At 32.7% G+C, this 15,053-nt stretch overlaps 2 protein-coding genes across 3 annotated transcripts; one reads left to right on the top strand and one right to left on the bottom strand.

Moving 5' to 3' along the window:
* The first annotated feature begins 424 nt into the window (after positions 1–424).
* LOC139899421 (probable pre-mRNA-splicing factor ATP-dependent RNA helicase DEAH2) lies at positions 425–5,017 on the top strand. Of its 2 annotated transcripts, XM_071882248.1 has the most exons (7): positions 425–837; positions 1,873–2,075; positions 2,168–3,252; positions 3,795–3,920; positions 4,025–4,263; positions 4,378–4,496; positions 4,623–5,017. In XM_071882248.1, exons 1-7 carry the CDS (start codon positions 553–555, stop codon positions 4,750–4,752), a joined length of 2,187 nt encoding a protein of 728 aa, XP_071738349.1. In that variant the 5' UTR covers positions 425–552; the 3' UTR covers positions 4,753–5,017. The 2 variants fall into 2 exon arrangements, with proteins under 2 accessions (XP_071738349.1, XP_071738350.1); XM_071882249.1 differs by lacking the exons at positions 4,025–4,263; positions 4,378–4,496; positions 4,623–5,017 and having other exon boundaries at positions 3,686–3,817.
* Positions 5,018–5,807: 790 nt separating this feature from the next.
* On the bottom strand, positions 5,808–10,408 carry LOC139899420 (long chain acyl-CoA synthetase 1-like). The gene is made up of 19 exons (XM_071882247.1): positions 10,260–10,408; positions 10,093–10,156; positions 9,901–9,990; positions 9,721–9,777; positions 9,586–9,634; positions 9,399–9,475; positions 9,258–9,297; positions 9,086–9,180; positions 8,841–9,008; positions 8,654–8,764; positions 8,467–8,554; positions 8,311–8,377; positions 8,103–8,178; positions 7,855–7,972; positions 7,197–7,442; positions 6,538–6,677; positions 6,275–6,457; positions 6,051–6,170; positions 5,808–5,955 (listed from the first exon to the last, which is right to left on the bottom strand). Exons 1-19 carry the CDS (start codon positions 10,406–10,408, stop codon positions 5,908–5,910), a joined length of 1,986 nt encoding a protein of 661 aa, XP_071738348.1. The 3' UTR covers positions 5,808–5,907.
* Between the last annotated feature and the right edge of the window lie 4,645 nt (positions 10,409–15,053).

Raw genomic sequence — 15,053 nt, 5'->3', positions numbered from 1 at the left:
TTTAATAAAACGTCTCATTTAAAGTCGTTCTCGCTTTATACTTATGTTTTGATATTGGTTAGTCACATATGACCCCCGGTCCCATTAGGGGGTGTGACAGGAATATTCAAATGAATCCAACTTTTAAGTTGAGATTCAGGAGAACAATCAGAGTGCGACATGTGGTGCGACAATCACATGATTGAAATTTTTTTTGTTTTCAATTTTTTTTTAATCACATGTGATTCTGCATGTCAAATTCAATCACACGTGACTAGGAAAAAAAGATTTTTTTTTAAAGAAAAAAGAATTTTAATTTTTTTTTTCAATCACATGTAATTATCGCGCTACATGTCTCAGGTTGGATTAGTTTGTACAGTACAAATTTAAGTATAAGTACGGCATACACAAACCGATGCATATTGTTTCTCTTTTATCTTCGAAACTCAAATTAGGGTTTCTGTCTATTTCTTAGGCCGAATCCCTTACAAACGCACGCACCGTTTATTATTTATCAGTTAATCACCAACAATTATCAAATTCGTTCGATAAAAGTTAGGGTTTCATTATATCATGGGTACAGAAAGGAAAAGGAAGGTGAGTTTGTTCGATGTCGTAGATGACGCAACGGCCACCACGAAACTCAACAAAGCGAACGGCGGAGACGCCGTACACGGCGGCGGTGTATCGTCTGTCAATCATTGGAATGGACGTCCTTACTCATCCCGGTATTATGAGATTTTGGAGAAAAGGAAAACGTTACCTGTTTGGCGTCAGAAAGAAGAGTTTTTGAAAGTGCTTAGAGAGAATCAAACCCTAATTTTAGTCGGTGAAACTGGTAGTGGTAAAACTACCCAGGTTAGTTTTTTTTTTTTTTTTTTTATATCTATATCTATATCTATTTTTGTATATGTATTGTGTAATTATATTTATATGAAATTAATGACATTAGTTGTTAAGGAGTAAACAATTAATATGGTACTAACTGCAACAATGGTAAAGCATCATACATATGTATATTGGTATCTATTGTTTAATTGTTATATGAGATACTTTATAGTTACTAGTGACTATAATGACATGATTGTTTCAAGGAGTAAATAAGGAACTTGTTTATAGCTGCAATTGATTATGTTACTTTTATACTGGTATATAAGCTTACATAGATTTAGAGTTTTTATCTGATAATTGTTAACATAATGAATGACAGTAGCCAAATCTTTCACATTTCCTGTCAATATTGAATTTTGATTTTGATTTTGATTTTGATTTTGATTTTGCTGTTGTTTGTTATGTATGGGATAATCAAGTTGACACTTTTTTTGAGTTTGATAGCCAATTGGTGAATTTGGGATTTTATGTTAGAGTAGTTCAATAGGCAGTTGTTTATGAATTTCTTAGAAGGAAGTAATTAATGTAGTGGGATGAGGATCATGATTTTTTTACCTCCACAGGAAAGGTTCAATTTTTATTTATGTAATTTGTTAAGATTAAACCTTTGATAAATGTATGTAAAGATTGAGTCGTTTGGGGTTATATAATACTTTCAACGGGTCATCCTTGTTTAATATGAAATGGTTAAACATTTTACAAGCTGCTCAAAAGTGTAAAAAATGTTATAAATTGTATCATAATTTTGGTAATTGTTGGATTTATGACCGGAAAGTTAAGTAATGCAAGAAATTTGTTTTAGTTTGATTGGTTTTTAGAGGTTTTTGTGTAGTTAGTATTAGGAGTGATATATAAACAAGAAGTCATTTGGTGATGTTAATAGTCGATTAGAAACATAGTCAGTTTGTAACCTTTGAAGTTCTATCTCACTCATTCAACATTTTTGTTTTTTGGATCTGACGTCTGGGTATATCATAACGAAATCATTTTGAAACTGTACAGATTCCTCAATTTGTTTTGGAAGCTGTTGAGTTAGAGAGTGCAGATAAACGCAAGAAGTTCATGGTTGGTTGCACCCAACCTCGAAGGGTGGCTGCAATGTCTGTTTCTCGTCGAGTTGCAGATGAAATGGATGTACAAATTGGAGAAGAAGTAGGTTACAGCATCCGTTTTGAAGATTGCAGCAGTGCAAAGACTGTCTTAAAGTAAGCTTCACAAATTAAACCTTAAACTTAAAGAAAGTTCCTTTCTTTCTAGTTTGTATTCACTACTGACATTTTATTTTCCAATTTGGTAGGTATTTAACAGATGGTATGCTCTTAAGAGAAGCCATGACGGACCCACTTCTTGAAAGATATAAAGTAATAATTCTTGATGAGGCCCATGAAAGAACATTGGCTACTGATGTTTTGTTTGGTCTTTTAAAAGAAGTCTTAAAAAACAGACCTGATTTAAAACTTGTTGTAATGAGTGCTACTTTAGAAGCCGAGAAGTTTCAGGGTTACTTTTTTGGTGCACCATTAATGAAAGTTCCAGGTAGACTTCATCCTGTGGAGATCTTTTATACCCAGGAGCCTGAACGAGACTACCTCGAAGCAGCAATTCGAACGGTTGTACAAATACATATGTGTGAACCTCCTGGTGACATACTCGTCTTTCTTACCGGAGAAGAGGAAATAGAAGACGCGTGTCGCAAGATAACAAAAGAGGTTGGTAATATGGGTGATCAGGTGGGCCCCGTGAAAGTCGTTCCTTTGTATTCGACACTCCCGCCAGCTATGCAGCAAAAGATATTCGAGCCTGCTCCTCCACCGGTAACTGAGGGTGGGCCCGCTGGTAGGAAAATTGTGATCTCAACTAACATTGCGGAAACTTCTTTAACTATTGATGGTATAGTTTATGTGATAGACCCGGGTTTTGCAAAGCAGAAAGTTTATAATCCTAGGGTTCGTGTTGAGTCATTGTTGGTATCTCCAATATCGAAAGCGAGTGCTCACCAGAGATCAGGTCGTGCTGGAAGAACACAACCTGGGAAATGTTTTAGATTGTATACGGAGAGGAGTTTTAATAATGATCTTCAACCACAAACGTATCCGGAAATTCTTCGATCGAACCTTGCTAATACAGTTCTAACTTTGAAGAAACTTGGTATTGATGATCTTGTTCATTTTGATTTTATGGACCCACCTGCTCCCGAGACTTTGATGCGCGCGTTAGAGGTTTTGAATTATTTGGGAGCTTTGGATGATGAAGGAAACTTGACTAAGCTAGGTGAAATTATGAGCGAATTTCCACTGGATCCACAAATGGGGAAGATGCTTGTTGTGAGCCCTACTTTCAACTGCTCGAATGAGATTCTTTCTATTTCAGCTATGCTATCAGGTAAACAATACAACATTCTTGTGTTTTTGTTGTTCAGATGGTGAAACATGTACATTCATGTGTGTGTGTGGAGGGATTTGGGAATGCTTGAATGTGTGCATTATAATTAAAAATATGGGCTTTTTAATAAAACATTACAAAATCCTTTTGGGGGTGCTTGACTGTGCAATATAAATAAAAATTAGGGCTTTTTTATGAAAACATTACAAAATCCTTCTGGGGGTGCTTGAATGTGTGCAATATAAATAAAAATATGGGCTTTTTTTATAAAAACATTACAAAATCACTTTGAAAACGCACATCCAGACACCTCTAAACGTGTCTTAGGTTGTCATCAGCAACTGTTTTGTCTGGGTTACATGCCAACCCGTGTTGGCATGCAGCATAGAGTATGTAAAAGCAAGTGCTGATGCAAATAGTTGCAATTTCTCAGTATTCTCATGTGAAGCAAACGGTGTGGTCTCTCTCTTCTTCTTCGCCTCTATGAATCTGCTGACTGACCACCGTGGGCCTCTTCTGTGATAACCCAATTTTTTCTTTAGTACCCAATTGCTTCGTCCGGCCCAGAGAAGCCCAGAAGGCTGCTGACGAGGCTAAAGCTCGATTTGGACACATTGATGGGGACCACCTTACGCTCTTAAACGTATATCATGCCTACAAACAAAACAGTAAGTAGTTGTTTTCTTTTCTCTATTTTATCACTAAATCCTAGTCCTAGTATATATATAAAATGACATCTGTTTTAATATCTGTTTGTTTTTGTTGGTATCAGATGAAGATCAATCATGGTGTTATGAGAACTTTGTGAATCACAGGGCACTTAAATCTGCTGATAATGTGAGGCAACAACTTGCACGTATTATGGCTCGGTTCAACCTCAAGTTATGCAGCACTGACTTCAATAGTCGGGACTATTACATCAACATCAGAAAAGCTATGCTATCAGGGTATTTCATGCAGGTCGCCCATTTGGAAAGAACTGGACATTATTTGACCGTTAAAGACAATCAAGTTCGTTGCTTTTTTCCTTTAAGTTCTTATAATATGTATCATATTTTATTGGAGGTTGTTGAAAAGGGAATTAACTTAATCTCTGGCATTAAATTTGTATTCTTTGATTTGCAGGTTGTTCATTTGCACCCATCGAATTGTTTGGATCATAAGCCAGAATGGGTGATCTACAATGAGTATGTGTTAACAAGCAGAAACTTCATACGTACTGTTACCGATATACGTGGTGAATGGTTAGTAATTTTTACTAACTACTATTTTCTTCAATATTCAATATTCGGGTCAACGCGTAAAAGGGTTGTTTTCTTTTTATATTTAGAATCTTTTTAATTATTGTTTTTTGGTATTGTTTGATTCAGGATTGTTGATATTGCCCCACATTACTATGATCTTGAAAACTTTCCTCAATGTGAAGCGAAACGCGTTTTGGAGAAGCTGTACAGGAAACGTGAAAAAGACAAAGAGGAGAGCAAAAGCAGCAGAAAGTAGATTTATTATCATCTTATCTCGCTCGCACATTGGTTTAATCTGAATCTGAAAACTCGACTTGTGGCTGGGGCAAAGTGTATCACAACTATGAAATTATCCATTTCAGCAAAACTGTTTTAAATTATGTCATCATGTATGTTAGTTTAGTAAAGGTTTGTTTTGTAAGATTTGAATAAAATCCCAAATCAGATCCCTTTTTTTTGGTTTGTCTACTTGAGATTTATGTGACATTTTTATCAGTTGCAAAAAGAAAACCTTTCTAGTATGCTTTCTTTATGTCCATTTTCTAGTATGCTTTCTTTATGTCCATTTTAGAAATCAAATGTTTGATTCACCTGTCATGTAACATTATTCGAAATGCAATGTTCAGGTAACTTTACGAAATGATCATTAGTAAACACTTTTGATGGAGTATTTAACAAGCGATACGATTAACAATGGTACAAAACGTAGCGCACAACTTATAAAACTTATTACTCTTGAATGGTTAATTCATCTTGGCGTTTTGTCGCGGCCAAGTTCTTGTAAAGATTGTCAATTCCCTCCTGCATCATCATATTTATATATACACATTTTAACAAACAGTAACCACGCTAACCACGCAAACTTGCTTGAGTGGTTGCCCAATGAATCACACAACCCAGGTTCAAAAACTGGCTATGCCAAATTGTTCATAAAAAGGACTGTGATCAGAGGGTGCGCAATTCACCCGGTACCAGGTTTCATGCTCCAGGGCTTAATTACCCGAGGTTTTACCCTCTGGGGATTTCGTGCTCGAGCGCTTAATTACCCGAGATTTTACCCTCTATTAGGAAGCCAATGTGCTTGTTCATAGGGTATCACAGTATTAGATCCCTTTTTTTAATGTTTGTCTAATTGAGATTTATGTGACATTTTTATCAGTTGCAAAAAGAAAACCTTTCTAGTATGCTTTCTTTATGTCCATTTTAGAAATCAAATGTTTAATTCATTTGTCAGTTGTCACGTAACATTATTCGATATGCAATGTTTAGGTAACTTCGCGAAATGATCATTTATTTCATAAGCATCAGTAATCACTTTTGATGAAGTATTTAACAAGCGAAACGGTCAACAAATGTACAAAACGTAGTACACAACTTATAAAACTTATTACTCTTGGATGGTTAATTTATCTTAGCGTTTTCTCGCAGCCAAGTTCTTGTAAAGATTGTCAATTCCCTCCTGCATCACGTTTAGACACATTTTAACAAAATGTACTAAATAGTAAAACCCATAGCGCCAAGCGACAACATATTATCATTATATAGCTAGCCTACCTTGTAACGATTAAGCAGTTTATCTCTGCGTTTCTTCATGGTTGCAGTCAACAAATCCTTTTCTCCTTCAAACGTTTTAGGCTCCACAATTATACCCTTTATGTACTCAAAACCTCTTAGCTACAACGACCAAACGAAATATAGTTATAACAACATATCCATAACAAGCTTCTTAAATCATCAAACAAATGTGTAATAATAATAATTATCAAATTATCAATTACCTTGTTTCTCTCTGCAGTAGATTTAAGTTCAGACAGGATATAATCTCTGAACTGTGTTAGTTTACACAATTCGGCGTACGTAACTTTAAGTCCGTTTTGATGGGCCCACTTTTCTGCGTTTTCTTTGCTTGGTACACCTACTGCAACCAATGATGACTTGAAGCTATCGCCATATATCCAAATCTAGTTACAAAAGTTTTAGTTAGAAAATTCCTTAAAGCAGCGAAATTCGTCATAAAAAAATACTAGCGATGAGATTTTACATCTTCAAGAATGGAAGTGATTCCGTAAACTTTCTCTAGATATTCAAGTGCGATATACTCCCCTTGCGACAGTTTTATCAGATGTTTCTTTCTGTCGATTATTTTTAAAACGCCGTTCGGTTGCATCTCCCCAATGTCACCTAATGACGCACACAAATTATTAATATTTTTTTTTTGAACGGCGATATCGACATCGAATACTCTCATTTGTCACCCACACCCGCGTTAGGAGGAAACCCCGATTCGCGACGATGTTGGCAGTACCATCGAAGGTTGGGAAAACCCCACAGAGACCTTCCCAAATCGCATTGATGTTGGCAGTACCATCAAAGGTTGGAAACTCCCTGCTTGGAGTGGGAATTGAACCTGGGTTGGCAGTACCCCAAGTTGAATCACACCCCATACCACTCAAGCCAAGCTTCAGTGGTACACAAATTATTAATATTATTAGGATTTTTCTCACAACTCTTATGGCAGTCGTTAAGATACATTAATGTGTTGTACAAAGCAGTTAATATTAACTTTTACATGATGGTAATAAAAAAGTAGACAAGTTTTTTTGCAACTTAACGACAACCCTAAGGTTTTCGTTAGAAAAAGTCTAATTTTTATCGTAGTTATATATAATATGTTGTTCACATTGAAGTAAGCTGATTAACCTGTATGAAACCATCCATCTTTTATAACCTCATTAGTGAGTTCAGGATTCTTGAAGTAGCCCACGAAACTCGTTTTACCCTTAACACAAATTTCACCACGTGGTGGATTGGCCAACGGGTCATAACCCATATCCGAAACTTCTTCAAGGCGTAATTCTGTATAAACAAACGGCGAACCAACTGTTCCAATCATACACATCTCATCTGGAAATCCTAAAGTAGCTAAACCACACGTTTCCGTCAGCCCTGTAACAGAAAATTACAATAGATGGGTCAAACGAGTTGTGTAATGGGTTAAAACGGGTTCTACTCAAAATGTGTCACCGGGTCGAGTTGGCCAAGAACCACATAATCAAAATAATGTAAATATCTTATAAGTAAATAACTAGTGTGTGAAAGAAATTTACAAAATATATACTACCGTGCCAATAATTGACTAATACCTTATATAATGAATAAAGTGATTTAGAAGGTTTATTTACACTTTGGGCTACCTTTTGTTTTGACCCGTTTGGCCTATTTAGAACATGCGTTCGTTTAAGCTACCTTTTTTAGATTTTACCCATTTGACCCAAAGCACAACCCAAATGAACCCGTTTATAAGTAAATGGGTTGAAATCGCCACTTCTAAGTTTTATACTTTTCTAGTAGTATTTACCATATCCTTGGGCCACAAAAGCACATGATGTGACCCTCATGAACTCTTCAATCTCAGTGCTTAACGGAGCTCCTCCAGATACTATTAAGCGAATTCGACCACCCAGCCTGTTCTTAACCTAAGATTCAAAACAAATTGATGAAAACCAACTACCAAAAGATATGAAATGTCTTTCTTGATTTTAACATGCATTTTGTAATTTGTATATAAGTAATAATAAGTTATATGGAGTAAATTATAAAACTAACCTTTCTAAAAGCTAGCATATCTGCAAGTGGTGATGCATGTTTATGCTTGTAACCTGCTTTCATATATTTAAGTTTGCTGCACATCAATCAATATTAAGAGAAAACAATTATTATAAACACTAGTAAAGTGATACTAGCATACAACGAAGTTAATGTAATGTTATAAAAGTAAATAAATAAGATTAGAGCAAGAGGAATGATTAATTACTGATTGTATAAAATGCTAAATATTTTCCTTCTCCTTGGATTAACTTCTTCTAATCCTTTAAGCACACCTGAAATACAAAATTCCAAAGTTTAAAACCAAATAATTATAATTAATTATGCATATATAAATTGCATCGATTATTAAATCGAGTCACACCTTCATGAATCCGTTCCAAAACTCGAGGAACTCCAGCCAAAAACGTTGGCTTTAGCTCTACCAAATCATCCCTCAATGCATTGATATCCTTCCAAACATAACATTTAATGAAAGTCACGTAATATTTTGTAAAAAGTCTTGATTTTTTCAATATAATAACCGAAACAAAACTGAGTTAAGGACTTACCCCATGATAGAAACCGACAGAAGCACCATTACGAAAAAAGTACTCTTCAATCATACGATCAAGAATATGAGCAAGAGGTAAGAACGATATATAAACGTCATCCACAGTCATCTACAGATACATAAATCAAGAATCAAAACTGAAAATAACGAAAGTTAACACAAATTTTAAATGGTGATAAAATAACCTTGTCCTCGAATTGTTCCATGAAAAGATCGACGCCTCGTATGTTTGTTGTTGCATTTTCATGGGTCAAAATAACACCTTTTGGATCTCCACTAGTGCCACTAGTGTACATAATTGTACATATATCAGTTTGTTTAGGAGTCTGCAGTTCTGATGGATTTTTACTCCCCTACTCAAAAAAAAAAAAAAAGAGATTATTATAAGTTGGAAAAATTACCCAATTTAAATAATAACAAAAGACGTTACCATATGAAGGAACTCGCTCCACGCGTACGATTTTATCCCCATGGACTCTGCTTTAATCTTTTCGTCTTCCGTCATTAAAGTGAAGCAAACAATCACTACAATCACATAAAAAAAGTTCAATTCACTCTTTTTTTTTTTAACAATTTTGCAGCTGTTAAAAAGTGATCCTTACGTTTTAATCGTTGAGTATGTGTGCATTCGGGATTCAGTAACTGCAAAATCAGAGGACTATTACATTTCAAAGAAAAAAAATCAAAACTTTATACAAATTGAAATGTACTAATTAGTACACAATTAAAGTTTTGGTTCTTACTTCTTTAACCTTTTTATCTTGAACAAAAACAACATCAACTTCAGCATGGTCTAATATGAAGTTTACTGCTCCTGGTCCTGTTCATATCAGAACGTCAAATTTTATTGACAGTTGACATTCTAGTTAATCTAACAAATTCATATTTACTACAAAAAAAAGTAAAAAAATATATAAGAAAATGGTTTACCAAGGGTATCATATAGAGGCACAGTAATGTAACTCTGGGCATTACAAGCCTAATCATCAAGAAATAAATAAAATTAACAATTTTTTTAGAGAAATCATTGGTGCAAAAAGTCAAAGTCAAAATTTTAAAACTGACTTCCATTGATACAATCCATTGAGGGCAATTTGCTCCATAGATTCCCACTTTACAACCCTATCATAATCACAGTACCAAAAGTTAAGAAGTAAAAACAAAAAAGGTCCAATTTTTAAAACTACCTAGTACAATACATGATTATATAGCTAGTTTCATTAACATATAGGAGTATATACTTACAGCATCTATTCCAGAAGCCCTTAAGGCTGAGGCAACATCCAAAACTTCATTGTATACAGTCTTGTAAGTTTTCCATTTATACGGGCCCCACTAAAAATTTATCAATTTATCAATATATATGTAACAAAGATTATAACATGGAAACCACGTCATCATTTTTCCAAGTGTCCCAAATTCTATAAAGGTACAAACCTTGCCATCAACAAGCTCACGCCTTCCTAACATCTTGTTGTCAGGATATTTTTCAACTGATTTTCTGTAAATTTAACAACATTCATATAAGTATTTATATATACTTTTATGACTTCAAATCATTCAAAATAAATAATAAATTGTAAAAATGATTTTGTAGGAGTTACCTAAAGACATCCCAAGTACTTTTTAAGTCAAATTCAACAGGAGGGAAGTCATCTTTAGCAAGAAGATTCCGGTAAACAGGACCAATAGATGGCTTACCATTAACACCTTTTATTCCATCTTTTACTATTACTGCAAATTGTTTGTCCATCTTGTAGTTCAATTCCGTACAGTTCTTTAACCCCTGTAAATAATCAAACCCATCTTTAGATTGCTAATTATTTACCAAAGATCTTTACTTTTTTACATTTTATCAAATGGGTTGGTGGATATTTTATGTTTCTTGTACAGATGTAAAGAAAAAGAAATGAAAGCAACATCATTATAAAAAAGAAATGAAAGCAACTTCATTAAGCCCTACCACTGACAATTATATAGTATACCCACTTTCAAATTAGTCATAATATTGTAAAGTTTGAAACTTTTTTTACATGTTGTTAATGGGTTGGGGGTTAATTACTAAATTTTGTTTCTAACAGAAGAAATCATAAAAAGATTCAAAAAAAGTTATAAAAACACATAAAGATTTAAAAGGTGAGTGCAAATCTTTCTTTATAAGACCTGTGGAATATATATAATTATAATTAATATATATATATATATATATATATATATATATATATATATATATATATATATATATATATACTGTAGATTACTGGCAGAAATAAAAGTGCATGGACTTGCACACATGTAATTATATATGGGAATAAATTAAAATACGCATAAAATGTTCATATGAAGATGACAACAAACTCACCAGAAGAAAGATCTCAAAATGCTATAGAAAGATGCTAGTGACAATAGTATATAATCAATCAACATGAACATGAATGATGAAAACATGATAGTATTTGTAGTTGAAAATATAGAGATTTACATGAAAACAAGTAGGGATCAATAAATGCATGCAACTACTAGATTATTATAAAGTGTACATCTTCCTTTGCACGACGTACAATTAAATGATGCTCTGTTTTATACTTTTATGTGCCTTTATTTGACCGGCATTGGTGTGTTGTGAATGTACATGTTTTTTTAATAAGTTTATGAATACATATACTAAAAAAAGAAAAGCACTCGTCTTTTTGGCAGTGACAAAGGTAATTTTACAACCTATTTGTTTATTTTTACACCAAATTTGTGACTAATTTTTTATTGCTTAAAATTGCTGACTTTGTAAAAAATAAAGATTCTGTAGTCAACTGTTATCAACTGTTTAGTGCTGATACTAACGTGGCAAGGAGCTTTTTAACCTTTTTAAAACTTTTAGCTTTTAACAAAAAGAGCTCTTATTTAATAAAATAGCTCTGTTTGGTGATGCAATGCAAGCTTAAAGCTTTTTGTGGGTTAAAAAAGCTCCAAAACTAAACGCTTTGTGGAGTAGCGTGTATTTATTACTTTAATATCCTTCCAATATATTAACAGTTCTCCCATGTAAATTATTAACTACTCCGTATATTTCTACGTAAATATAGCTTTTATTAAGAACGAAGAAAGGCGATTACCGGTTTTGGTTGGAAGAAGTGGAAGAAATTATTGTGGTTGCGAGGTGCCTTCATGTGTTGGGTTTTGTAAATCGTGGTATGTGTTGAATAGAAATGTGTCGAAAGTGCAGTTAAGGGATGCTAAATCGGTTGCGAGAAAGTAGGCGAAAGGGGCAATAAATTCGGGTTCTTTTATGCTTAAAGATAACGCCGAAGACATAGATTGTGGCGATGCGATTCAAAGGTTGTTTATGGAAAATCAAGTTGTTGGTCCTTTAATTGGTGGCAAAAAAGGCTTTTTTCAAGATTTAGCGGATCAAGGGTTACTTCCTCCATGCGTTCACGATTCCTTAATTGGTAGCTCTTCTTCCAATATTACTTCGTACAATTTTAAATCTCGTAGAGGTAAAGGGGTCCACATCGACAAATTAGACAGGATCACAAACCGCCCGGACGAGAGAAACGGTAAAGGTCGCGCCTAAGTTTGTTTTTTTGTACGTTTTTTCATGTTTAGGTTTAGTAGGCTATTTGTTTATAACGTGTTTGTTGTGGGCTGGTTAGCGATCTTACGGACTCGTTGTCGCTTTCTTATCTTTTGTGGTCATGTTTAGTTGTTTTATTGTGATTTGGTGTCGTTTAGGATCGGTTGGAGTTATCGTCGATTTGTGACGTTGACTTGTTTTGAGCCTTGTACTTTATATTGGTTTAAGATCTTCATTATTCGATGAAGATTCTGTTTATATAGTATTCGTTATTTTTTCCAATATATATATATATATATATATATATATATATATATATATATATATATATATATATATATATATATATATATATATATATATATATATATATATTATCTTGGACCATCCACTTTGTGCTATATCCAACAAGATATACTCAAATATACCCACTTTTTGATTTTATTCTATATTATTTTCATCTTATATTACTACCTCCATCAGGTAATTCTAATGAAATTAGCTTGGGAACTTCAAATTGGCAACGGATTTTGTTAAAGTGACAATCTAAACATTTGATTGTTTGTTTTATTACTTTCTAATACTTGTTTGGTTGAGTAACAAGTATGTAGATGGTTTGGTGATGGTTGCAGTCTTGATCATGAGAGCAGACTTGGTTGCTGTCAAGATTCAGAATGTAGTTGGTACTTGTTGATGTTTATGAAGGCTCAAACACTTTGCGAATCATGTACTGTCTATTATTGGATAATGCACCTGGTGTGGGGTCCAAGGTAGATAGTACACAGATGGGACGTAGTTGTGTTTGAGTATCCATTCCAATAATACAGAAAGAAACTACAGGGACCATTTATGTTATTTATTCAAAGTTTTAATAGTCCAGGGGTCTGTTTGTAGTTTATAATTCTTGTCTTTCTGATTGTATAAAAGGAAGGATAGGGTTAGCTACTGTAGACAGTTCATTCAGTTTTCATTGTATTCGTTTTTGGTAAAAAGAGATAAACTCTTCGTTTTGTGATTTCTTTGGTTTTAATCTGTAAAGTGTAGTGGTTTGTGGTGATTTTCTAGATCATTCATATGACAACCCGGAAATTTTTGACTAAATTTAAACTTAATCCTTATGTGATTCTGACACGATAATCAAAGTCAGTTAAACCGAGCCTCAAAATTTTGAACTATTCAATTACCTTTTGACTAATTCTGACGATTCACGAACCATTAATTGTAAATAATTATGTATTAATATTAATTGTTATATTAATATTATCATTTATCATCATTCACAAGTATTATTACTCTCAATATTATTAATAATATTATTATTATTAATTATTATTATCATTATTAGTATTATCATTTTTACTAAAAGTGATAAGATTGTTATAAATATCATTATTATTAATACAACTTATTATTAATAAAATTATTATTATTATTAATAGTATTATTAACATTATATAATGAGTATTATCATTATTATCATTGTATTAAAATTATTATTATAATAATTATTATTATCTGTATTATCATTATTATTAATTATAATTAAAGTTATCATTTTTATTATTAATATTGTCATATTAATATTATTATCATTATTTTTATTATTATCATTATCATTAATAATATTATTATTTGTTATTATTATTAGGATTATTATTAGTAATATAATTATTATTATTAATAAAATTGTTTAATCAGTATTAAAAAAAATTTCAATACGACATATACCTAATTAGGTTTAAGCTGCTTTTAATATTTTTTTTTACTAATTGAGATTTCCAAATCTGCTTTGTATATTTAATTCCATCGTGATTTTCTACTTTTAATTTTTTATTTATAGTGATATATTTTTTTATGCTTCTACTGGTAATGATTTTGTATCTATCGATCAATCATTGCTACAAAACAATTTAAATCGAATCTGGTTGCTGTATCAATCACTCGTAAGCACGCTATATATTATCAATTGCTGTTAATTGTTGAAGAAAAACAGAAATATTTATTTATTTATTTTTTTAACAGCTCGATACCTCTGTTTCTTTTATTTTTTCCAAGAACACGAATTCGTAATCCATTTCAAAAACCTTAAATGCAGTTATATTAGAAATCCTTTACTCAATCTATCTGAAAAATCTCAAATCCCAATTCCTTCTATCAAACACGAATTTTTGAGTCAAAGGTTTCGGTTTTAAAAGTCAAACAAAGTGTTTATTGAGAAATTCGAATTCGTTTTTGAGTTTATGGATTAATTGACGATTCAGAAAGTTTCTATAAAAGATTTGCAAACTATTTCATGAAGGATTCATGAGCTAAAATAATCTGTAAATCAAAATCAATTTTTTGTTTTGTTTTGTAAACCGCGAACAGCAGCACAGGCATTTTTTTTTTTTTTTTTTTTTTTTTTGTTTTCTGTTGGTCACAATCACACAACACAAAACGTTTAAATTACAATTAAAAGTCCTAAATTAATGGTTGTAAGAATGGATTATGGCGTTTGGTCGATTTATATGATAAGGAAGAAGAAAGGAACCAGTTTTTGTTTCGGGTTATGTGACGATCGCTCCAAATCCATATGGACGAACACGTCATTCATTGATTTCATTGCGAGGTATTTGACCTCTATATGATACGTTTTGTAAACATTGCATTCTTTTGAAAAGGCACACCATAAATGAATATTTAAATCAAAGGTTTTCGACATCTGATGATTTCTACATATAGACAATCACCATAAATAATAGTTTACAACAGTACTTCCGTTGACAATTGATAATGCTAAAAACGAACATATATTTCATAGCATTATTCCTCAAGAAAGACAAGCTTT

The sequence above is a fragment of the Rutidosis leptorrhynchoides genome, chromosome 3, assembly GCF_046630445.1.
Source record: "Rutidosis leptorrhynchoides isolate AG116_Rl617_1_P2 chromosome 3, CSIRO_AGI_Rlap_v1, whole genome shotgun sequence".
Lineage (NCBI taxonomy): Eukaryota > Viridiplantae > Streptophyta > Magnoliopsida > Asterales > Asteraceae > Rutidosis > Rutidosis leptorrhynchoides.
The sequence above is the reverse complement of the archived record's forward strand: the minus strand, read 5'-3'. Positions and strand labels throughout refer to the sequence as shown.